The 25,153-nt window shown below is 44.4% G+C and overlaps 1 protein-coding gene and 1 long non-coding RNA gene across 6 annotated transcripts in view; one reads left to right on the top strand and one right to left on the bottom strand.

Moving 5' to 3' along the window:
• LOC147031744 (sterol 26-hydroxylase, mitochondrial-like) overlaps positions 1-20,507 on the bottom strand; it is a 48,776-nt gene extending 28,269 nt beyond the window's left edge. For all 5 annotated transcript variants that reach the window (XM_085866769.1, XM_085866775.1, XM_085866797.1 and 2 more), the window contains exons 1-2: positions 20,411-20,507; positions 19,941-20,274 (exon numbers count right to left, since the gene is read on the bottom strand). In XM_085866769.1, the coding sequence (XP_085722895.1) occupies positions 19,941-20,213 (273 nt within the window). In that variant the 5' untranslated portion in view covers positions 20,214-20,274; positions 20,411-20,507. The remainder of the gene's footprint in view (positions 1-19,940; positions 20,275-20,410) is intronic.
• The window catches only part of LOC147031743 (uncharacterized), a 48,901-nt gene extending 27,973 nt beyond the window's left edge, over positions 1-20,928 (top strand). The window contains exon 3 of the long non-coding RNA XR_015054093.1: positions 20,509-20,928. This is a non-coding gene — a long non-coding RNA (uncharacterized LOC147031743). The remainder of the gene's footprint in view (positions 1-20,508) is intronic.
• The last annotated feature ends 4,225 nt before the right edge of the window (positions 20,929-25,153 follow it).

Genomic DNA, 25,153 nt, shown 5'->3' with positions numbered 1-25,153 from the left:
ATATAAACACTAATTTTATATAACTACCTTGTATCTCCGCCAATGAAGGTGGATGTACGTTGTTTACCTTTGCCACTGAAGGTGGGTGGAGGTTATGTTTTTACCTCTGTTTGTCTGTGTTTTTGTTATTTGCGAAATCGAAGATTCACAAATGCAGTATTGCACTGTATATTGGTTGGTCTCGTATGTTATTGTCTGTTTGTACGTCAATCGCCTTCAGGTCACATTTTTACTCCGATCTTCACAAAACTTTACCACCTGGAAGAGCAAGAGACAAGCTGGAAGCCTATTGTTTTTGAGGTTAGTAGGTCAAAAGGTCAAGGTCACATAAATCGTCAATTTTCAACTGATTCACATGATCGTGTTGCGGTTCTGTAAAACCGCATGCCTCCAAGGCAATGACATACCAACAGCGATCCCAAGGTAGTTATTTCAATAGTATGTGTATTAGTTAGTCCTTTTGATATGTCAAGTGGGTAAAGGGGAAAGATGTGTTGTGTGGGACTCTTTCATTTAGACCTCTAATACCTATTTAACCGTTAACCCTTGCAGTTCTTTACTCCTTTGCTATAGCCCCTTCTCTCACACGAAACACGCAAGCAAGCACGCACGCCAACCAATAGAAACCAAGCAAACGTGCTGCGAGCGCCTCCTTTGTGTTCGTGCTGCGAGCGCCTCCTGTAAATTTGCGTGCCAATTTTCCATTCAAAACTGCGCGCCAATTCTCAATTGCCATTTTTCCTCAATGCCTGATGTTGGCTTAATGGTTTGGGTGGTCGGCTTGGCATCCTAGGATCCTGAGTTCAAATCCCACTCGGCTGTTGAATTAATACCAGGTGGGGTTGACTCTGCCTGTCATCCTTCCGAGGTCGGCAAAATGAGTGCTTGCATGCTGGTCTACTGTGTCGGAGTGGCGACCCGTCCAGGATTGTGTCCAATAGCCAAGGAGACGGCCTCGGCAGCACCAACGCTCTGCACAGAGTATGGTCCCCATGGATGGATGGATTTTACCTCATACCTTCATTCTGCTAATGCAAACTATACCACGCTCACCAAAGTCACTTCATACGACTACTAAAAAAAACCCCGCAACAACCCATGCTTACATTTTCCACTACAAACGTAACCTTTGTTCACAATTTTGTAACAAGGAACTTCAACCTCTTCCCCACAACGCCACGTTACAATCCTCCATCACTACAAATTCCACATGTTCGCACTACTCTATAACTGCCACAACTGCCGCTTGGTCATCGAACACTCATCATAGCCTCGGAAGACACGGAGGAGATGTATGTCGGGTTATTTTGGGGCATAACTAGAAGCGTGAATGTATGCTGGAGATTGTTTAAAGACCTACAGGCGGCGCAAGGATTTCCCTAAAATCCGATGTTCGCATGAAGGCCAGCGCACATTCTGGTCTGGAGAGCGCCTTCAAAAACCACGGCCCCATGTAAAGATCGGGAGTTGTGCGTGGCCCTGTTGGCAGGCAAATGAGCTATTTTTTTAAATCTCAGGGGCCTGGCAGGGCATGGCTACAACCGCAATGGACTAATAAGGGAGCTCAATTTTGGTCGAGCTCCTGATGATCCGATGGTTGGCTCCTCCCCTGGTCCGGTCTTATAAAAACAAACGTATGCGGCTCATTCTGGGCAGATCACCGGGAAGAGAGGATATCATGGGAGCAGGCTATCGCTGGAGCAGACTATCAGTGGGAACAGATCATTAAAAGAGCAATTATTGTCAGACATGGGACCTTGCTGGGGATACCGGCGATGCAAGGACAAGAATTGAATCAACATAATCAGGCATGGTGCCACGCATTGCTGCTGCGAGCTGGGACTGCTCCATTTCAATGTCGCTCATTAGGTTCCAACGACATGTTCACATCCATACTCTTGCATGATGCGATCCTTTCTCACGCATCTTTCTTCTACCATCTATCTCTCATATACCGTGGACGGAAAAGAGCAATCAATGTGGGCAAGCCCGGCCAACTGTTCTTTTCAGAGCAAAACCCAAGAGCTAACTCAATAGTTAACTGAACTTACTTACACCTCACATTCTTCCTCTTGCACTACGCTGCACCCCACATCACATTACACTTACACTTCTCAAACACGCACCCTTAACACCCTCAGTATTTCTTCCTCCTCCCCTTTCCTAAGCGTTCTGGGCTGCGCAGGTCGGCCGGCTGTGCCAGGTATTGAGAGGTCATTAATCCTCAACTGTTTCTATCTCTCTGGGCTATCTCAAATTTTCCTCCGGTTTGTGTGTGTGTGTGTGTGTGTGTGTGTGTGTGTGTGTGTGTGTGTGTGTGTGTGTGTGTGTGTGTGTGTGTGTGTGTGTGTGTGTGATGGCACTTGTCGTAGCATAAGTTAGGACTGTATAAGAACCTTCGGGATAACTCTGCACTGTCTTCTTTTGTAATATTGTTTGCCTTTTGCCACATCCCATAAATTCCTTGCTTTTCCTGCTGTACATTCGCAATAAATCAATATACCGTGCCACATAACTTTCCTCGCATCCTGGTTTTAATAAATGTGTTTGTAGAAATGTTCCCTGCTCATTTCTATCCTTTCCCCCATTGGTCCAGTATGGCCCACACCCTAGCTTAGCCAGGACATTATTCCCCAAGAATGTGTTCAACAGCCGGTATATACTTAGCAGCTCCGCTCAGCTGCATCTAATCTGGTAGGTAATCTAAATAACGCAAGGACGTACCAAGGCCGTGATTCCCCGATAAGGAGGTCACGTGTTCTCAGTAAATGATTATTAGATGGAGGACCCAAAATCACGTGGTCAAGTTATTGGCATTCGCGGTCGATTAGCGACCTGCCACAACACAAAGTTATTCGTGTGCGACGACCTGCAATTTCCAGTGAGTCCGGAGAGGAACCTGAGACAGCCCCTCCCTCATGGTTCCCCTGCGACCCTGGGTCCACAACCATTTTGGTGTCAGGAGTCGGATTTGGACCTGGGGTGTGCTTAATGCACCCCCAAAATTAAGAGCATGTGAGGGTGAAAATTTTATTTTATTATTTGTGCGGACCATGGTGGACCAAGATTAGCTGGTCCAGGTGGGTGTATTAATTTTAGAAGCATCCATCGTCCAACACAGCAGTTTTGAGGAAGATAGTTCCATGGAGGAATACTCGGAAAAAAAACTGTCGCAGCAGCAGAGACATTGACAATGCTTGGGGGGGGGCACTGCCAAATCCCCCTCCCAGAGGATGTCGCGCTTCCCCTGGAATCCACATCACATAGCAGCAGGTCAGGTTCGATCTGTGACCTGCTACAGGTACCATGTAAACCTGTACTAACCTGTTCCATGGTCGGGTTGTCGGCGACTAAACCGTCTCCCCCACCAGGTTTTCTGGTGAGGAGGGTGTTTGGATATGGACACCCAGCAGGATTAAAAACAAAACCTGTCAAAGGGCGGAGGAGCTCCTTGTGAGCCAACGGCCATCCATATCTAGTGCCCAACTGTGTCTGCGGACGTCCTCCTGCAGTTGGGTTACTTCTTATTAGGAGGTTGGTGGCAGGATTTGCACTCCAGCCACCGTAAAACGCTTCATTCCGCAAAACGCAAAAACGCAAAAAAATCTGAAAACCCACTCCGTGGGAGTACCTCCTGTGCAGCTTCCCTTCGCAGGGCAGCTCACTGGATGATGGGATTGGGGCAAAGCCTTCGGGACCCCCAATCTTTGATAGGAGGGAAACCACGGGGTAACATCCCTGGGTCAGATTGCGGGAGAGTGTGTCGGAGTGGTGCTGAGGTGTCGTCCACCAGACGGCGGTCTCCTTGGGTTAACCTGAGGCGGTCCCTTCGGGTGGGTGCCTGGAATGTCCTATCCCTAAGAGAGGATGATCACCTGTCTCTGTTATCATCTGAGCTCAAGCGTTTGGACATCGGGATTGCAGCTCTCTCTGAGGTTCGGAGACCGGATTGCGGCGAGATAATGGTGGGTGGTTACACCTACTATTGGTCTGGTCGCTCTGATGGTTACCATACCCAAGGAGTTGCTGTAGCTGTGTCCAATAAGCTGACCCCAATGATAATTGAGGTAACACCGGTCAACGAGCGTATTATGAGATTAAGGATTTGTCACTCCTTAGGTGTCATTTCCCTGGTCTCTATTTATGCTCCGACTGAGGCGAGTGATCTTACCGTGAAGGATGCATTCTACGCCACACTCGAGTCTGTGGTTGATCAGTGCCCCAGACGAGATACACTTCTAGTCTTGGGGGATTTCAATGCATCGACTGGAACTGATAGGGATGGTTATGAGGTGTGTGTTGGTCCCCATGGGTCAGGAACTATGAACCAGAATAGCACTAAGTTCCTTGACTTTGCAAGAAGTCATGGACTTAGGGTGGCTGGTTCATGGTTTCAGCGCCCGCAAGCTCATCGCTGGACTTGGTATTCCAACGCTGGCGGTGTGGCAAAGGAGATTGACCATGTCCTCATTGACGGTCGTTGGAGGATGATCCAGAACTGCAGGGTCTACTGGAGTGCTCAGTTCCTCAATACTGACCACAGGCTTGTTGTAGCAACTCTAAAGCTGCACCTTAAATCCTGGAGAATGGTACCATCCCAGCCTAGGCTGGATGTTGCCAAGCTCAGGGATGAGAGAGTAGCTGAGGAGTTTGCGAACAGGCTGAGTGGACACTTGTGAGGTCTGGGTGCTTTGGTGGTTCCTGAAGAGTTGTGGAGCACCTTCAAGACCACCGTCCTTGATGTTGCCGGTGGATGCCTTGGAGTTCACCGCAGGGCAAAGAAGAATTTTGTCTCTCAAGGGACACTGGATACCATTGACCAGAGTCGCAGGGCCAGGCTGAATGGCAGAGCTGAGCTGTTCAGGGAGCTGAGGCGTAAAACTGTACGTGCACTGAGGGTGGACAAGGAGGCCTATGTGCGAGGAATCTGTGAGGGGGTAGAGCATCACCTGTGGACAGGTGATTGTCGTCCCGCTTACAGGGGAATTCGCGCATTACGTTCATCCAAGCCCATCCCTCGGAGCACTGCAGTTCGAGCAGAGAGTGGTAGGCTCTTGACAGAGGAGTCTGAAGTGAAGGCCCGCTGGGCCGGTTACTTTGAGCGGTTGTACCAGGCTGATCCCCCAGCTGTCGAGTTGGACGTCAAGGGTGTTACAATCCCTGTTGCTGACCCTCGAATCAACTGTGGTCCACCATCGCTTGTGGAAACACGGGCTGCGGTGAACCAGTTGAAACGGGGCAAAGCTCCAGGGATCTGTGGCATCCATGCTGAACTTCTCAAGGCTGGTGGAAATGCTGCACTCGCGTCGTTGCATGCAGTTTTGTGCTCTGCCTGGAACACAGGCATCATCCCAACTGACTGGAAGAGGGGCCTTGTTGTCCCTCTCTGGAAAGGGAAGGGTGATCGCCAAGACTGCAACAACTACCGAGGGGTGACGCTGCTCTCAGTGCCGGGCAAGGTCTTTGCTCGGATAATTCTTGATAGGGTTCGCCACCATCTGCTTGAGCACCAGCGTCCAGAGCAGTCAGGCTTTACACCAAAGAGGTCAACGATTGACCGTATCCTTGCTCTTCGTGTCCTCACTGAACGCAGACGAGAGTTTCGGCAGGGGCTGCTTCCAGCCTATGTTGATCTCTGTAAAGCGTTCAATTCAGTGAATCGGGATGTCCTCTGGAGGATTCTTGGTCTTCGTGGGGTGCCACCGAAACTGATCGATCTGATGTCTGAACTCTACTCTGGTACTGAGAGTGCTGTGAAGTGTGATGGTACCGCCTCTGACTTATTTCCAGTTGTTACTGGAGTTCGTCAGGGATGTGTACTTGCCCCCACACTTTTCAACACTTGTATGGACTGGATTTTTGGGAGGATGTCGGAGAGATCAAGTTGCGGTGCATCGTTTGGCAATGTCAAGATCTCGGACCTTGATTTTGCAGATGATGCAGTCATCTTTGCGGAGACTTTAGACATCCTCTTGGGGGCCCTCGAGATGCTGAATGAGGAGTCGGAGCCGTTGGGATTACGGATTTCTTGGGTCAAAACAAAGATCCAGGCTTTCGGTGACATCTTGGATGCTGCTGTCCTGTCTGTGTCTGTTTGTGGTGAGGATGTTGAGGTCGTGGATAGATTCACTTACCTTGGCAGTGATATTCATGTCTCCGCAGGTTGTGAGCCGGAGGTCAATAGACGTCTGGGTCGGGCCTGGGGAGTCATGGATTCACTGGATCATGGGGTGTGGCGCTGCCGGTACCTGTGCGGGAGGACGAAAGTCCGAGTCTTCAGGTCCTTGGTACTTCCAGTCTTGCTCTATGGGTGCGAGACTTGGACTTTGACCAAGGATCTGAGACGGAGACTTAATTCCTTTGGTACCAGGTCTCTTCGGAGAATCCTTGGCTATCGCTGGTCGGATTTTGTGTCCAACGAGCGGTTGCTGAGAGAGACTCGGATGAGATTTGTTACCTGCATAGTCCGTGAGCGTCAGCTGCGGCTGTATGGACATGTGGCTCGTTTTCCTGACGCTGATCCTGCTCACCAGATTCTCTCAGCGAGGGAGTCTCATGAGTGGAGGAGGCCAGTGGGCCGACCACGTGCCTCATGGTTGCAGCAGGTTGACCATCATCTCAAGGAGATGGGGATGGGCCTGGCATCTGCCTGGGGGATGGCCAGACGGAGGCCCCTGGAGTACCGGCGGAAAGTGGACGCAGCGACGCGCTGTTCTGGCACATGCTCCCATACCTGATAGCAGCAGATCAGCCTCACCAAAGCCACTTAAGATGAACCAGTTTGTGGAAATCATGACTCGGATGATGGGTGATATGAAAGTGGGACAAGAGAAACTGGCTGGGGATATGCAAGAAACGAAGGCTGATATGCAAAGGATGAGCAATGGAATCAGGGAGGACATGAAGGCGGGTCAGAAGGAGATGAAGACAGAGCTGGAAAAGGTAAAGGTGGGGCAGCAAAGCCTGGACGCTGGGCTTGTAGAGGAAAAGGCCGATATGCAAAAGATGGGCCAGACGATGTCAGACAAGATCCAGACAGTACGAGAGTAAATGTACGAGGTGAAGGAGAGTGTGAAGGGTGTTTGGACCGCAATGGAGGTGGGTAAGGAAGAAGTGACAAACAAAATAACAGCAGTCAAGCAGGAAGTAGGTAGACTCGGTCGGAAGACAAGAAGAGATGACAAAAACAGTAAAATAAATGGGATGAAAAGTAGAGATGAGAAATCAAGAAATGAACAAATGACTAATGAAACATGAGGAAGAGAAGAGAAAGAGGGTTTTGAGATAGCAAAGGAGGAATGAACGGAAACACAAAGGAAGATGGAATGGGTGAAGGATTAATTAAACTAGGTAAAGAGGAGCAAACAGACAGAGGAAATGGTAAGAGACATTATGACTGAGCTTGTTGAATGTCTTGAGACCCGATGTAAGGATCAGGATGGCCTCCTCCAGGAACAAGGGGAGAAGATATCCTCCCTCAAAGCAGACCACGACCAGGTTCCTCTGTGTGCAGTTCCTCCGGAATGTTATGCCAACATACAAATCCTTTCACGAAGGCCAGTGCCACAATCCCTGTTTCGTGGTTGGGGAGTGCATAGGCCTCTGGCCATTTATTGAAATAGTCCATAATTACGATGATGTACCTATTACCTTGGTGAGTGGGGGGCAGTAGTTCTAAGATGTCCATAGCCACAAACTCAAGGGGGGCCCCACTTGATGCAAGTGAAGAGGGGTCTTCATCTTCTGTGCCAGTCCCTTTTTGGCAGTCAAGGCATCGTCTTTCCTCCTCTGGAATACAAATTCCTCGTCTGTGGTTAGTGGCAACACTGGGTCTACCACCTGGGCTTCACGGGCTAGGATCTTATGGGAAGAGTCTGCCAAATGGTCTCTGTCCTCACGCCTCATACAGAATTTACAGTTTTCTCCCCGACAAGGGCATCGAGAGTGCATCAGCATTTCCATGAACCTTCCCGGCTCGATGGGTCACATTAAAATCGTATGGCTGCAACTTTTCCAACCACCTTGCCATTTGTCCCTCAGGTTCCTTGAACCATAAGAGCCATTGCAAGGAGGAATGGTCTGTACAAACCTAAAATTTCCGCCCATACAAGTTTGGGTGGAAATGGTTCATCGCAGACAGCAGAGCAAATAACTCTTAACGAGTGACGCAATATTTTCGTTCGGGCTTCCTCATGGCCTGACTGTAATACGTGATCAATTGTTCCACACCCCCTGTGTCTGAGACAAGACTACCCTCAATCCATTCTGGCTTGCATCCATGTTCAGGGTGAATATCCCATCATCGGTGGGGTATGCTAAAACTGGTGTGAATGTCAAACACCCCGTTAATTTGAGGAAGGCATCATTGCATATTTGCACTCCTCTCTCCAATTAAATTGTGTCCCCTTCTCCATAAGCCGACGAAGGGGTCTGGCTATTTCTGCAATTTTGCCACAAAGCGCCGGTAGTAGGAGCAGAGCCCTAAAAAGCCCCGCACTTCCTTGATGTTACGAGGCACAGGCCACTCCTCTTCCACCGTGATCTTACCTGGGTCAGTTTTCACCCCATCGCGACCTATCACGTGTCTGCAATAAGCCACTTCTTTCGCGAACGAAGTACATTTCCCCGGACTCAACTTCAACTATGCCTGTCTGAGACGCCCAAACACCTGGTCCAAATTAGCTATTGCCTAGGGGAATGTTTTATCATGTACCAGGATGTCATCCAGGTACACTAGGCATGATTGCCATGGCAGGCTGCCTAGCACACGCTCCATCAATCGTTGAAAGGTGACGGGGGCGTTAAACAAACCGAACAGCATTACAGTGAAATGATACAGTCCCTTCCCTGTCGAGAATGCCGCTTTCTCCTTCCCTTTCTTATCCATCTTCACGTGCCAATACCCACTCTTGAGGTCCAAAGTTGAGAACCATTTAGAACCTGAAATGGCATCGAGGGTATCGTCAATCTAGGCAGGGTATAGTGTCACGTTGTTAAGTTGGGGATAGTCCATGCAGGACTGCGTGGTCCCATCTTTCTTTTAACCAACACAACCGGTGACATCCAAAGACTCCCTGAGGGCTCGACGACACCTGCATCGAGCATCTTTTCTACCTGCTCATCAGCCTCTTCCATCTTGCTCCAGGGGAGCCATCGAGTAGGCTGACAAATATGCCGGGCCTCACTGGTGTGGATCTGATGTTTCACCAGGCCCGTATATCCAATATCCTTGGGTGACAAAGAGAAGATTTCCAAATATCGGTCGATTAGTTTGTGTAAGGTTTCATGCTGGGCCTCCTTGAAATCTACGCTACTCCCGTTTAACATCTCACAGATGGGATTGGGCCAATTCCTATTACATGCTAGAGACCACCCCTCACGCCTCCCTCCCCCAGGGTTGGTCCGACTGGATGTTATCGTCCCTCAGCTTTGCGACTTGCATAACTGGGGTGCAGTCTACTACCTTTGTGCCCTGACCGATAGTGCACGGTTCCGTGCTCACGTTACCCTGATGGCCACAACAGGCTCGCCAGTATTTACAAGGGTGCGGCCCACAACCAAACCCGGGGTTGATGCCCCACCAGCTGTTCAACCAAAACACAGGGTTCCCACCAGGTTCGGTGAGCCCGCCATTATACCGGGACTATCGCCTCAGCACCCGGAGGGATAGTCATGGAGTCAGGAGCCTCAAGCTCCACATGTCATCTGTACTTATGCCCCCCCCCCAATGGCAACTCTTCCACGCCCACCTGCATGACCTTTCAGCCAAAGTCAATTTTATACTCACTGGCGGTTAGCACATCTAACCCCATTAGACATGGGTCGCACACCTCCGCTACCCAAACTGCTACTCTCTTCTCTAGCAAACCCAATTTAAGGGTCACAAAACCACGCCCTATGATGGGGGCCATTGCCCTTGTTGCTAGCTGCAAACTGATTTTTCAGACGGTGGATATCATCCCAACCGTCTGCTCGAATTAAGGTCAACATCCCAACAGGCTGATGATTGTGGCGCTTGTTCCTGTGTCCACAACGGTGTCTACCCCTACACCGGCATTTTTCCATCTAATTTTCAGGTTAGCAGTGCCAATTAGGCCACAATATACGACCTGTCGCAACGATGAGGGCTCTTTTTAATCTGCCTCTGTCAAACAACATGGCCCTATATACTCGGCACTCACTAGTTTCCCCTGGGCCTTGCTGGTGGGGGGGGGGGGAGAGTTAGTCTGGTCAAGGCGGAGTTGGTGGCTCAGAATGTAGGGGTCTCTCCCTGCACAGGGACCTCCACTCCCGCAACAGGTGGCCTGTTCATCCGCAATTATAACACCTAACTTGGTAAGGTGTATGCCTCCGGAATTCCAAATTCGCCCCCCCCCCTTATGCTCCGAGTTAGGGTATTCATCACTGGCCTACCGGGTGTCATCATTTAAGCTGCCTGCCATGGTTCAGATCCTGCCAACCGGCAGTCCACCATGTCCCAAACCATTCCCTCCAGTTCTGCTCATGTCTTAGGATCGGCCCCAGCTCTGGGCCCATCACTTTTTGTGGGGCAAACCTGTCGAATGGTTATTGCATGGTGCTCAGACCCTCATGCCAGCGGCCTTGATGCCTTTCATCAGGCGGCAGTGGTGGCCACCTTTTGGAGGGTTTCTTGGCGCAATGGCGTCAGCAGAGTCAACAATACCATCAGAGTCAGTGCCCGCGACAGCCTGGATAAAATCGTCCAGCACAAGGTCTTCCTGGTAGGGTGCTGCCATGTTCGCACTTGCTATCCCAACTGTGCGGCAAATGTCACAAGCCAAATCCCACATGGTTTCATTGGGTTTCTGTTTACGACTGATGAGCTGAGCTTTAACAAGTTCACTCTGCTGTTGCATACCAAATCGATTGTTTAGAGCCGAATGGAGGTCTGCGAGTGTGATTGCTCCTGGTGGCATAATGGTCAGGATCAGGACCTCTGCCGCCGCGCCACGCAGTGTCGCAATGAGATGTATCCCACTTTCGGTCATGCTCCAACCATAACCCCTGGACATGTGGTTAAATTGCACCAAATATGCCCTCAGGTCAGTTTTCCTGTCATATGGAGCTAAGACTAAGTCACATTTGCTCGACGGTGAGGATACGGTGGCCGTACGCCCTCAGAATTGACAGAAATGTGCGGCAGCCGCAGAGTTTCTGAGGTGGCCTCAGGGTGGCCCTACGCCATTTGGCTATCTTTTACAGGCCGTAGCGGTCGCCGTGGAATTATAGTGCAGAGTTATAACTTTTTTCATTTCTACGTTCGCCGTAGCAATTCGACAAACCGAAACAAAAGAACTGGTAAAAAAAAAACCCACTCGTTCCCGTCCGTCTGGCCTGCGGTCCCCCTGCGGTCGCCTTGCGGGCACCTTGCGTCTGCCTTGAAAATTCTATGGCCGCCGCAGGAACGCCCTAAGGTCACCGTGTGACATCAAATCAAAGACCGTACGGCACCCCCACGTTTTCGGTCTCCACAATTTATAAATACCCCGTGCGGCCACCCGAAAAATAAAAACATATGTGACTGCTACATTGTGTGACTGTGGAAATACTGCGGCCACCCTATAATTGCTAATGGCTGTAGATTTTGTCGACCCCACGGCCGCCGTGGCAAATGTGCCTTTGGCCTAATGGCACCGTCCGGCTTCCAAGGTTTCTAACCCCACCCACCAGTCCTTGGGGAACCAATGCAGGGGCAGACCCCACAGATTCCGACGGTGCGCTACACCCACGGGGCCCAAGCCACTCACCCAAATAATTTATCACTCCTATCTGGTTCGGTGCACAACCTGTACCTTCTCGTGTGCTCATCCACGCCATGTTACCGACACCCTGCACACATTCTGACATATTCATACTGGGGGCTTGTGGTACCTCAAGTAACCCCGGAGCTTCCACTCCCCCAAAGCTTGGCATGTAACTTTTCACGCCATGCGCCCGTTCTACCTCGCACAGCCCTACCTTTGCTTTAATAAATAACATTTGAACATAAGCTGTCATTTTCATAGCTGTCTTCTGGACCAAGTTCTTCACCAGAAAATTCATTAAAATCTTCAGACGTGTAGCGGCTCATTTATTAAGGAAAAACTTGTATTATAAATTATGTATTAACACTTGCATGCATATGATAAAGTATTAATTCCATTCTACAATATAATCTCTTATCATCAAATTCTCCCAATGTCTTTTATTTATTATTGTTCTGAATATATCTGATTCTTATAACTTCTAATACTCTACATCTTCCTCTACTCTTCTTTCTTTAAAACTAAACAATCATAATAATGCTTAAAATTTATAGTCTTTGATGACATTCTTCTTTATCCCTTTGAACTTTTTATCACTTTTAGAACCACTATACTTGTAAGCATAAGACTTTGCTCTTAGTCCCACAAATTCACTCATTATCTGCCCCCCCCCCCTCCACCTCATCTTTAAATTTTCCAATAACTTTTTTGTTTTTTTTGTAGAAAATAGTCGATTATCTTTTTCACAGTTGCTTGTGTCATAAATGTTTATGTCTTTCATCATATCCTCATAAACATCTTCTTTCTTGATATCCAATATAAAACTATCTATCCATATAAAGTGGATTAACTCTTTCATCAGAGTTCTTCTTTAAGTTGTTGTAAAAATAGTCATACATCAACAACTTCGACAAGTCAAAAACTGATATTCCAACATAAATACGTTCCTCCATCACAATGCTTTCCGACTTCATATGAATAGCACAAAAGTTCTTAGAGAATGTCTCAACTCGTTTAAAGTTGGGTCTATTAATTAATTTCGATGCTTGTTTCCAAGATGTAGTAAGTCTTATATTTACCTCCACCACCGAAGGTGAAGGAGGTTATGTTTTCACCCCTCTCTGTCTGTTTGTCTGTCTGTCTGTCTGTCTGTCTATGTGCAGGATATCTCAAAAAGTTATGGACGGATTCGGATAAAACTTGGTGGACAGGTTGGTGTGACCATGAAAATGCGGTGTGACCACGACAAATTGTTTCGATTTTGGTGAAGATCCGAATACGGATCTGGATACGAGAATTATTTAATTTTTAAAGTGATTCTTCACCATTGAGAGATAGGGCCAAAAACAATGTTGTAATGTATAGCATGATATTTCAAAAATGTATTTGGTCCAATATGTTCTCATGGATCAGGCATTACATGGTAGAGGTATGTGCTCTACCGAGTGTCCTAGTTTTACTGTTTCTTCCATTTCCCATCGTTTTGACAAATGCAGCATTATTCATTATTTTATATGTCTTTCTCGAAGTTGCTCTTCGCAACTGTTCACATTTGAGTATTGGAGTCGACATATAGTTTTCTTTATTTTCAATTCAACTGATATTAATTGCCTCAGGTTTCTTTGGTGTAATACATAATTGGCTTGATCATATGATGTCGTTAAAAGCTTTTCTGTTGGTGTACATGCTCGAGAAGAGCTAGTAAAACACGATTGTTGATAATTGCTGAGCCATTGTTTTTTTGGTTTTTCTTTATTGGGAGCATATGGTATGTCTTTGTGAACATTGTGGAGTTCTTCAGGATATTTTAAATCCACTTTAAAGTAATATCCAACTTTTGCTTCATCCATTTCCTTCTGGGTAGAGATAATGATATTTTTGTAAATATTTGTTCATAATTATTTTCCCGTACCCATTTGAATCCTCCACATGGTAGAGCTTGACACATCGCCCATCCATAGAGATTGTTAGCATCATAATACATTAAATAAGAACTATCTTTCAAAGCATCATAATCAGAGAGATATTTATTGTTTGCTTTCGCACATCTTTTTGAACAGACTTGTGATATTCCTCCTCTTTTAGTTTTCAATGTCATCAACAGCATATCTACATCAGAAATTAATTTGAGAGGTTGTTTAGTCATCTTTAGCAAAGCACTCCAAGCTAGACGAGGAGCTGTATAATAATGATCAGGGTCTAATCCATACGAATTAGTTTTCTGACAGACATTTCTGAATGCTTCAAATACATTCGCTAACTGGAAGGGCACTCGGTGGAGCGCATACTGCTGCCACGTAATCCCTGATCCACTGGAACATATCAGGCCCAATACATTTTTGAAATATCATGCTATACAGTACTATATCGTTTTTGGCCCTGTCTCTCAATGGTGAAGAATCACTTTAAAAATTAAATAATTATCATATCCAGATCCGGAATCGGATCTTCACCAAAATTGAACCAATTTTTCCTTGTCACACACGCAACGTGTCCACCAAATTTCATCCGGATCCAAACAGAACGTTTTTAGTTATCCTGCACACAGAAAAACAAACAAACAGACAGAGAGGGGTGTAAGCTTAACCTCCTTCACCTTCGACGGCGGAGGTAAATAACAAAACATCAGTCTTAAGATACAAGTCGTGATGTTTGCCAAGATTTTTTTTCATGTTAAATTTTTTCCCAAATGTTTTGTGCATGTTGGTAGTCTTCATCACTAATATGAGTTTTATTCGGTGCATTGTAGAAGCCTTCCTTTTAAAGGAGTTGTGTTTGCTCAAATCCTCCAAAGTTGTGCATCGAGTCAAATGGGTAAACACACTTCCGTGATAAGAGCTCAACGGTGCTTGCTTCATCCGACACTAGGCTTGCTTCCTCTTTATTTAAGAAATTATTTTGGAGATTTGGATATGCTTTTAGACTTGAGGCTAATGTTGATAAATTATTTGGCATAAATTTGAATGAATCTAGAAATCCTTCTAGAAATATTAGTTTTGTGAGTTGTTGGGATTGATTTTGTGAATGATATGTACTTCTGGGCTGTGGTAGGAATGACAGAAACAGGATGTCCCCAGGTGTCTTTGGAAGTTCGCTTATGAATAAATGTGCATCATAGTTGGCGTTGTTGTGAAGAAAGACTTGAATGAAAGTAGGGAGTTTAAAATTGAGACAAGTCTGAAGACGACGATGGTTCACGAGCGGTATTTGATGATGTAGATTGTTTCAGAAGTCAAGGATGAGACAATGTGATAATGTTTGACCAAGTTATAAAAATGATCAACATGATGTGCTACGGGTGACGGGTTATTAGCTGCAAAATGGCGAAAACCCGGTTTCGTTCAACAACTTTAAAAATTTGACTTTGCATAACCTTTAAAGGTCACAAAACAATGTTGTGGACATTAAAATAAGGAAACAGGATGTGTGCTCTCGCTTATTGGAGTTAGTTCATCGAAGAAGGTCGAAAACCCGGTTCGATTCCCACAACTTTGAAAATTTGACCTTTGTGAACTTTAAAGGTCAAGGTCAAGGATTATGATCTTTGGTGCAAAACTTCCCCTGGAACATTCCAGGAACAATATAACGTCATATAGGCTATATGGCATTTCACACTCCTCGGGTTATCCATACTTTGATGAAATCAGCGTAAAAATAAACTTGAAGGGGGCGCCACGGGCAAGGTGTTCAAGATAGAGCAAAATGGTTTCAAGACTTTAGGTAGGGAATGACCTCAAGATTATGCATAAAAAATATTGTCATCCAAGCTCTCAAAGTTTGGGCGGTCGTATGATTTTTATGTCAAAATTCGAAATTTTCTAAGTTTATGACCTTGTGACCTTGACCTTCTTGTCCTTGGGCCGAAAATGAAAAATCGAGCTCCGTGGGGCTATGTAGGTGCTATTGGGCTAACCAAATACCGAAACCCATGCCAGATTTGACAAACCCGCTAGGAGAAGATGCAAATTGAAATTGGCTACCCCCTAAAAACACAATTTACAATTTTCTAAGTTTGTGACCTTGTGGCCTTGACCTTGGGATGAAAATGAAAAATCGAGCTCTGTGGGGCTATGCAGGTGCCATTGGGCTAACCAAATACCAAAATCCCTGCCAGATTCGACAAACCCCTCGGAGAAGAAATTTTTTTAATGTCAAAATTCGCAATTTTCTAAGTTTGTGACCTTGTGGCCTTGACCTTGGGACAAAAATGAAAAATCGAGCTCCGTGGGGCTATGCAGGTGCCATTGGGCTAACCAAATACCAAAACCCCTGCCAGATTCGACAAACCCCCTTGGAGAAGATGCAAATTGAAATCGGCTACCCCCTAAAAACACATGTTTTTTGGGCATGGCTCCGCCCATAATGGGTGCACCATGCCCATTTTCAGAAAACACAACTAGATCATGATATAAACCTTCCACCAAAATTTTATCAGGATCGGATCAAAACCCACGGAGCTGTGCTCGGGACAGACAGACAGACAGACAGACAGACAGACAGACAGACAGACAGACAGACAGACAGACAGACAGACAGACAGACAGACAGACAGACAACAATAACGAATATAGTGGTCACTTATTTTTTTCGTGAAAATATTTTTTCGTGAACCAATTACAACTTTGATGAGCAGATCCTCTATATTTACCAGTAAGATGACTATGTTCTCTAACTTTTGGTTCTTTCCTGATTACATCTTGACAAAGATAATATATGTTGGAGTTCTTAAACTCTTCGTCCTCATCTTGTGTTAATTTCATTGGTTTATAAGTTTTTTGCATGACTTCTGTTAGTTGGATACAATCTTTTTCTTATCGTTTTACAAACTCTTGAGGGGTATCTTCTCCTCTGTACATTTCTAATTTCTTATATTGGTGTCCAACAGATGATTTGATATAATAACAGAACCCAAAAGGAGAATGCTATTGATATGGCTTGGTGTAGGATTGATTTGGATTTGGAGAAGTAGTGTCTATCTTTTTTCGAGAATGCTTTCAAAGTCGACATATATCACGAATGGATGCTTTATGGATTTATTTATATCATTGAAATCTACCACTGCACCCACTTTTGGCATATTGATTACAGTTGATTTGTGGTTTGAGCAAAATAATGAATATTGTTCTAATCTTTCTTTTATGTGAAAGAAGTTGAGACATCGCTTCCAGGGATATGTCTTATTAGTTAGATTGCATGCTTGAGAAGTAGTCAATGTTGAAATTTTTTTGATGCAAGCATAATGCAAATTTCTCTCTGAACTATAGTACAGAAGAACTGATATGATTTTGGTGAAGATCCGGAGTAGGATACGACAATAATTTAGGTGATTCCTCTCAATTGAGGATATTTTGATATTTAAAAAAGTTGTGGATGGGTTATAATAAAACTTGGTGGATGATATGGGTAAATGACAAGAACCAGCTGATTAGATTTTGGTTAAGGTCCGGATGCAGATCCGACCTCTCAATGAGCTACAAAATGTAAACTGTTCAGTCTAGTGGAGGGGGGTATGCACTCCACCGAGTACCATTCTGGTTTCACCTCTGTCTGCTTGTCTGTGAGAAGGATATCTCAAAATGGTATGGATGGATTCGGAAGAAACTTGGTCGACAGATGGATTGTGTAACAAGGACGAATTGATTAGATATTCGTGAAGGTCCAGTTACGGATTCGGATTCTACAATTTTTAAAGTGATTCTTCACCAGTGAGAAGATTTGGCCCAAAACGATAAACAGCATGATATCTCAACAAGTTGTGGACGAATTCGGACAAAATTTGGTGGACAAGTTTGGTGTACAAGGACAAAATTGATTCAATTTTGGTGAAGATCCAAATCTGGATCTGGACACGAGAAGTTTTTAATTTTGTAAAGTGATTCTTCACCATTGAGAGATCGGACCAAAAACTATATATAGCATTCAAAAAATTGAGGACGGATTTGGATGAAACATGGTGGATGAGTTGAGTCGGAGACAAAAACAAGCCGATTCCATTTTGGTTCAGGTCCGGATCCAGATCCGGCCTATCAGTGTGATACAAAATGTAAACTGTTCACTGAGTGCCATTCTAGTTTTCTTAGGTGGCCAATCTCATGAAGAAGGCCAATCACATGAAACATGCAAGCCACATGGTCAATTTGTTTCTGGTGTCGAAGCTGCTGCCTAGAGAGCAACCAGCAACAACAATGTTGGATAGCAAACAGAGTAACCTGGTGTCAAGAAACTTAAAAGAGGATGATACTACTTGATACCTTCAGTACAGGTCCGGAATTTGCAATTTGGCCAGAGTTCTGGCATTAACTGGCCTACGCTTAGGAAAGGACATCATGGGATTTTTACTGTCCACCAACTAATGCTGGCAGACGGGACACCCTGCTTAACGCCCATCCAATGGACGGGGGCACACATTAATACCTCGCTCTGCATGCAAAACACAAGCTAGGATGACTCTAATCACCAGGATGTTTATAGTTGGGCCGAGACTCCAATGCAGGCCAGACAGCTTACCATGTGTACATCTAGGCAATCTTGCCCGCCAAATTTATTGAGACAAAGCACTAAGATGAGAGTTTTTTTGTCATACTTGGTTTTGCTTGGGTCAACTTGGACTGGAAAACTTGTAAGCAAGCTATCTTTTCCGACAGTCCGTAAATTTGGTTCTGAATTTGTCCCGATCGCGCATGCGCAAAGAGGAGTGAGATAAAAAAATTTTTACCCTGTCTGCCTATCCAGCAGTCAAACAAAACTGAAAATCATTCCAAACAAGAAACTTATTATTTTTAAGGATGTCATAAAGGACACAAACAACAGGCATTAAGAACTAATATGACGTGTTGAATAACGTGGTGTAAATGAGGCTGCATCAACGGCGGTAAAGTTCCGAGTTTTTTTTTCTGCAACCTTTAAAATCTTTACTTTTTCTCGATTGAATTATACACTCAAAAACTGTAGAACACAGATCGCCTTTTTGAAATTTTCAAAACCCTTCCATTTAGCAGTACTTGGACAAAACATTACGGCATTTTACGTCATCATGACCAATCAAAGTTGCTGCTTATTTGATAATGCATTTTAAAATATATTTAAATATAAAGTATCATTATGGAAAATTGTGTAGTACGTGAGCTGTTGCCCACGCCCTGGCCTAGTTTCAAATTCCTGCTCTAATCTACAGAGGGTGTTGCATCGGTGGCACAGCTACACCCTCACTCAATGATGTTACTCACAGACTTGCACTGTATACAAAAGAAGAAGAAAAAGAAGATTTTGTCTTCAAATGGAGACAGCAAAGTTAAAATCTATATCTTATGTCAACTGTCTGATGAGTTATAAATTTCATATTCTCTACATAATATAATGTACATATGTACACAAATTATAAGTGTTAGATATTGTTAAATTATTTTATTGTAGGTGAGGTGAGAAACTAGGTGAGACAACTTCGGATGGACAGTTCATTTTCAGAAACATGACTTTGAAAGCCATATTAGAGGCCGAGCCATCTATACAACTGCATTGTGCTTAACTATGAAATTGCTCATTTGTAATAGTGCATCTTTCAATATATGAGATAAATCTCTCCTTAGATTTACCAAATCTGCATTTATTGAGTGTAATTGAGCGTGTTTGCATCAGGATGACAACACCAGGCCTGACAAACAAAAAGGCATGACAGCACCAGGCAAAAAGACAACACCAAGCATGACTCCACCTCTGAATAACCTAATGAATGGTATTAATTGTCAAAATGTAACTGGCCAGTGCGAAGTTACACTTCACACATGAACTCAACAGTTGTTGCTACACTGACAGTCACAATGACAAAATAAGAAAAGACTTCTCCATGCTTATACTTAACAATTTAATAATGATACTGATAATTAAACTCATGCAGAATGATCAGAACACACAATCCAATGCAATGATTTACTCGGACAGACACCAGGCACAAATGGGGAGGGAGCCTCAGCAGCAGATTACACAGAACATGCACTTATCAAACAATAAAATAATTATCTATAATCATCCCCTCCATCCTGCCACCCCACCCCCCCAAAAAAAAAACAAAGCAAAACAAAAAACAACAAAGAGCTGAACTTTGGTTTATAAGGAGGCAAAGCAATAAATTCATCCAAATTGTTTGATATTAAGAAGTCAGTATCTTCAATAGCAGACCTGCATTTCATGGATACGATCTTTATAGCCCTTGACAAACAGCAGGTACAAGTTTCGATATCCAGAGGCTTCGGGGATGTCTTCCAAACTTTTGAGCTGAACACAAGAGTTGGATTGGACTGGTGTGCTGTTGCCTCGAAACTCTGTGAAGCTCCATGTGGATACGGACCTGGTCTGATGTGCGTTCTGACCCTGCTTGGTCAAGGCACGTTGGAGTGACGCAAACATCTTTTGCCTACCTTGAGTAGCTGTTTTGATTGCAAACTGCTCCATCTTTTTCTCTTAGTAGTCCTTAAACCCAATGCTTGAGGAAGACTGGACACAGGATTGGGAGCTAAGGACGACAGTGCATTCACCCACTGGGTTTGAGTCGAAAAATAATTAATTTCGGTATGAATATAGTATTGTAAGGGGGTTGGTACAATGGAAAAGTAGGCAGAAACCAAATCCAGACTGATAATATTTCTCACCTTTCCCCCAACATTGTGTTCAAATGCTGCATTCCTTCTATGCCACGTCCTTGAATCTCCTTCAGTCATCACTACATATTCCCTTTATCTTTGCACAGAGACCTGCATGGAGAAATTGGTGGGAGATTTCAAAACCAAAAGCAAGCAAGAAAGCTCAAGGACATATGCCCTGATGGATCCGGTAAAATTTTGGAAAAAGTCATCACCTGCATTGGCATAACCTCTTTGTTGTTGGCAAGAGTGAATCTGCAAACAAGGCAAACAAATAAAATCAGAAACATTGATTAGTATGGAGCAAGTGGAAGGTAAAGATCTAATAGTGGTAATATAAAAAATCCAAAACAATATAAAAAAACATGAACCAATTGCTTAACCCTGCTTTTTGTTTCACACGCGTGGGGTAATAACATTTAAAATCAACTTGACTTGGGTGGTGTCATGGTTAGAGTGTCACCTCTGAGCCTGGGAGGTCTCTGGTTTGAAGTTCGAACCCCAGCTGAGTCACACCAAAGACTTAAAAATGTGCTGCTTTCTTGCTTGAAGCCCAGCTTTTAAAAATATAGAACAAGAACAAACAACCATAGGTTGGTAATAATGGTGAATGCTTTGAATGGGCCTAATGGCTTCCTCTCGTGGGCAGTTCCATAATTTCGGACGTACATTTTGGACACATTATTCAGATACCACAGACACGAAGATTGAGAATATGAAACTTTTATTTGGCCATGATATGACAAGTGTTTAGTAGAAAACAAGTAACAATGAAAAAAATAGTGTCAACACCTTAATGACCTTGGAATAATTTTAAAAATACCATGTGTTCGGACGTACACAGAAAAAATGAATTTTCAGACTTCATAAGTTCAATTAAAAATTTCTGTGAAGTGTGCAGATTTTTTTTTTTTAAAAAGTGCATTTATAATTTACAATTTTTAAACAGCTTGTACAATTCCCTTCAAAATGATATATAATTTGTGCTGATAATTTCATTTTGAAATATTGACTTCCTGGTTGACAAATTTATGGAACTGCCCTAGTGTTGAAGTTCCTTATCACAGAACTTTTTCTTCATTCGTCTGCAGCCTTTGGCTGTTTGGCTGTGCCGCTGATGCAATGTCAGGGACAGGGGATTGAACCCAACACCCAAGGATCTTGAGCCTGGTGCAATGGAAGATTATAAATGGTAAACTATTCACCTCATGATGGAAAAAAGTTGCAGATTCAAATTCCATATCTTGCAGTAGTATCTCAATTGTTGTGTCCTAATGTCCTTTGTTCTTCATGTTGCGTCTGTCCATCGACACTACAAGAGGACAAAATTATAATCGTGTTGGTCTGTTTAGCGTTCCGATCTGAACCGACGACTCATGATGCTTACATGCTACATACAGGATGTATTTGTTCATTCTACTCGTGCCTTCGTAATTCAAACGAAAGTACACAGTTGTCCACTAATGTCTTTGTCTTACTTGTGCAAGACTTATGTACAAGCTTCACGATGAATGAACCTCAGATCAATATTAACAAAATTTGCTCACATGACGTACATCTGCATGGGCCACAAAACGTTTTTATTGGGATGCTAAGCTGCAGAGCACTTTTAGATTACAACATATCGCAGCTTCAAGAAAGAGTTGGGGGCAGAGAAACAGATGAAAAAGGCAACAAGTCCAAAAGGCCACATCCGACAGCCACAAGTGATACTGGAACGGGATAGAAAATGGCCAAAGATAATATCATCATTTCGTACGCAGCCTGTGGCTGTTAGTTGCATCGTTGCTGGGAGCACGGCTGTGCCGCTGATGCCATTAAGCTGGTGTTCATTTTGCCAACATCGGAAGGATGGCAGGCTGAGTCAACCCACCTGGTGTTATTTAACAGCATGACAGGGGCTCAAACTCAACGCCGTAAGTTCTTAAGCCAGCCACCTTAACTGCTAAGCCAACACCGGGCTTAAAAACAATATGAAGGCCATGAGTGGGGATGGGGGATAACATTGAGATGGTGTATCACATCTTCAGTAACTGAAGGGAAGAACACGACTGCAAAGATTCTGGGATTTCACAGATGAGACAAAGGGGAACAAAGTGAATCGTAGACAGTTCTCCTCGGGTGGAAAAAAAACACAAGAAATTCCTGTAGTCTTGCTCATAAAATGCAACTACAATTGTATCGTTGTGAATATTGACGTCAATGGTGAAAGTCTTTCAAGATGTCTCGTACACTCCCTGAGTTGAAAAAGAGATTATGGGTCAGACCTTGAAATGCTTGTGATCAGGTATCAACAATTGACATTGTGTTTACCTTCAGCGATGGTTCCACAGCAAGACAGTATCAGCACCTCGGGATTGTTTCTGAGCACTGCAATGAAGTCTCAACATTCACTGTGGAATGCTTTGTTCAAATGACCTTGGTTGGATGTGAGATTATTCCTCTTGCCAAACTCACAACCCTATGTTTATTGCAAGGCTTTGTCTAACAGAATGAGATTTTACACATGGTGTCCTTGCCTTGTGTCCAAAACATGCATGGTTCATGAAAGATAATGTCCTTGCTTTATCGTCCTTTCGGATGGCAGACTTGTACGACTTGCAGACATGTTCACATCAAGCGTAAGGCTGTGACCATTCTACTACAGAGTTGGAGTAAAAGTTTGTATTTTCTTGCTCGTGAATGTCCTGGAGATGGAGGGGGAGGAGGGATGCCTGAAATTTCTTTCTTGCAGGATTCATGGGTTGCAATGTACAGAGCAAAACAGAGATTTAAAAAAACATGACTTCATGTCAGGATATATTTTTTTAAGAGATGATGCAAGTGCCACCCGTCTACTATACGAGTACAAAACACGGATCTGAACGAAGGTCAAAGTGAATCGCCTTTGCAAGAAAAAGCTCCTTTGTCCTCCCATATTGTCCACCCCGCATGTCCTCTCCTTGCCTGCGTTCTTCCTGACAAGTCTCCTTCGATTTTGTCCCTCAACCCTGCTGTTAATGCGTTTCCCTCTCTCTTTCTCCTGTTCCTTTTGTTATTTTTTTTCCTGCTACATCTTGGTCCATTCTATGATGTAGCTCTTCCACGAGCCTCAACTTTGTATTCTGATTCTGAGCATCGGTGATGCTGAAGCAGTTTCTTGGCAAGGGTTATACTGGGTGGAGTGCCAATGCCTTCCCAGCAGTAGTTAGGGAAAGAATTTGGAATTTAGCCACGGTGCTGCCCATAGCTCGCCTACTCTTCGCGAATGGTGTAGCGGGATATTTACCGTCCACCAACTAATGTCGGTATATGGGACAACCCAGTTTAACATCCATCCAAAGGACGACACACACATTGATGAATGACCCTGCCTGTGAAACACTGGGATGGCAATTTATAGCTCGGTCAGGATTCAAACCCAGGCGAGATAGCTTAGCGGCGAGTGTGAGTATCTCTAAGTCTAGGTCATCCTCCCACCTCCAACTTTGTAAACCAAAAAAGAAGAAAAAAAAAAACAAGAGAAGAATTCGGCCTTCTGTAGATAATAAAAACAAAAAAAATTCCCAAGTTTACATTTAACATTTAATATGATGCAGCATATAATCCGGATGAACTTAGTTCCCTTTTTACGTAAGCTTTAAAAGGGGTAAACTTGCATGTTCATATTGCAGACCAACATCGCAGCATTACATTATAAAGGTGAAAGAAAACAGATCCCCTGAACTGCAGACCAATTATCTTACTGTACTTCCAATCATCAGCAATGTCATGGAACCCATCATCGCAGTTGACATAAAATCATTCCTTTTCTCCAACAGCCTCATCCCAGATCATCAATTCAGATTCACATCTGATCACTCTACCTTGGACATGCTGCTTCGACTCTCCCAACAATAGATGGCGGCCCTCAATATCAGACGTGAGCTCAGGGCCGTCTCTGGACATATCTTGAACTTTTAATACAGTCTGGCATCCTAACCTGCTCTCCAAACTGTCTGGCTATGGAATCCAAGGCCAACTCCACTCTGAGATTATGATTTCCTCCACTCTCATAGACAACGTGTGGCTCTCAATGGAACCCTTTCATCTCCTCTCCCTATCAAGGCTGGAGTACCCCAAGGCAGTGTTCTATCACACTGATCTCACTGACTCTCTCTCACTGATTCTCTGGAAAATCCTCTTGATCTCTTTGCTGATGACTTCACTCTCTGCCATGACACCTCCTCTCATCCTTCTGACAGATAGTCAGCAGCCTCTTCCCTCCACTCAGACCTTGACAAAATCACAAACTGGTCAAACACTTGGAACATATCTTTCAATCCTGAAAAATCTCTTTTTTTCTCTTTGTCTCTTTGTTGGGTCGCCGAAATAAGTGACCTTTATTGTCAGTAATTCTGTCTGTTTGTTTGGATGTTTGTTCGTTTGTCATCAGCATAATTGGTAGTTAACATGGGTCGATTTTGACCAAACTTGGGTGGTAGGTACATCTTATGACCTAGTGCTTTGGAAATTGTGATGGTTGCTAGGGACGCTTTGGTTCCCAAGCAACAACGGAAAAACATTCAAAATCGGTACCGTTCACACAAAATCAATTCCGAAAGCCATTATCCCACGTACGGTTATGAAATTTGGCACGAATGATCTACAGGTGATGCTCTATCAAATATATTCTGGTTTTTGTGATATATGGAATACTTTACCCGCAGCACCTCCTACAATTAGGGTATGCACAAAAATTGGCGAAAATTGAAGGCCCCCTAGCGACCAGGT

The sequence above is a fragment of the Eptatretus burgeri genome, chromosome 2, assembly GCF_056783735.1.
Source record: "Eptatretus burgeri isolate ZD-2024b chromosome 2, Ebu_testis_v1, whole genome shotgun sequence".
NCBI lineage: Eukaryota > Metazoa > Chordata > Myxini > Myxiniformes > Myxinidae > Eptatretus > Eptatretus burgeri.
Note: the sequence above shows the minus strand (reverse complement) of the source record. Positions and strands in the feature narration are given on the sequence as shown.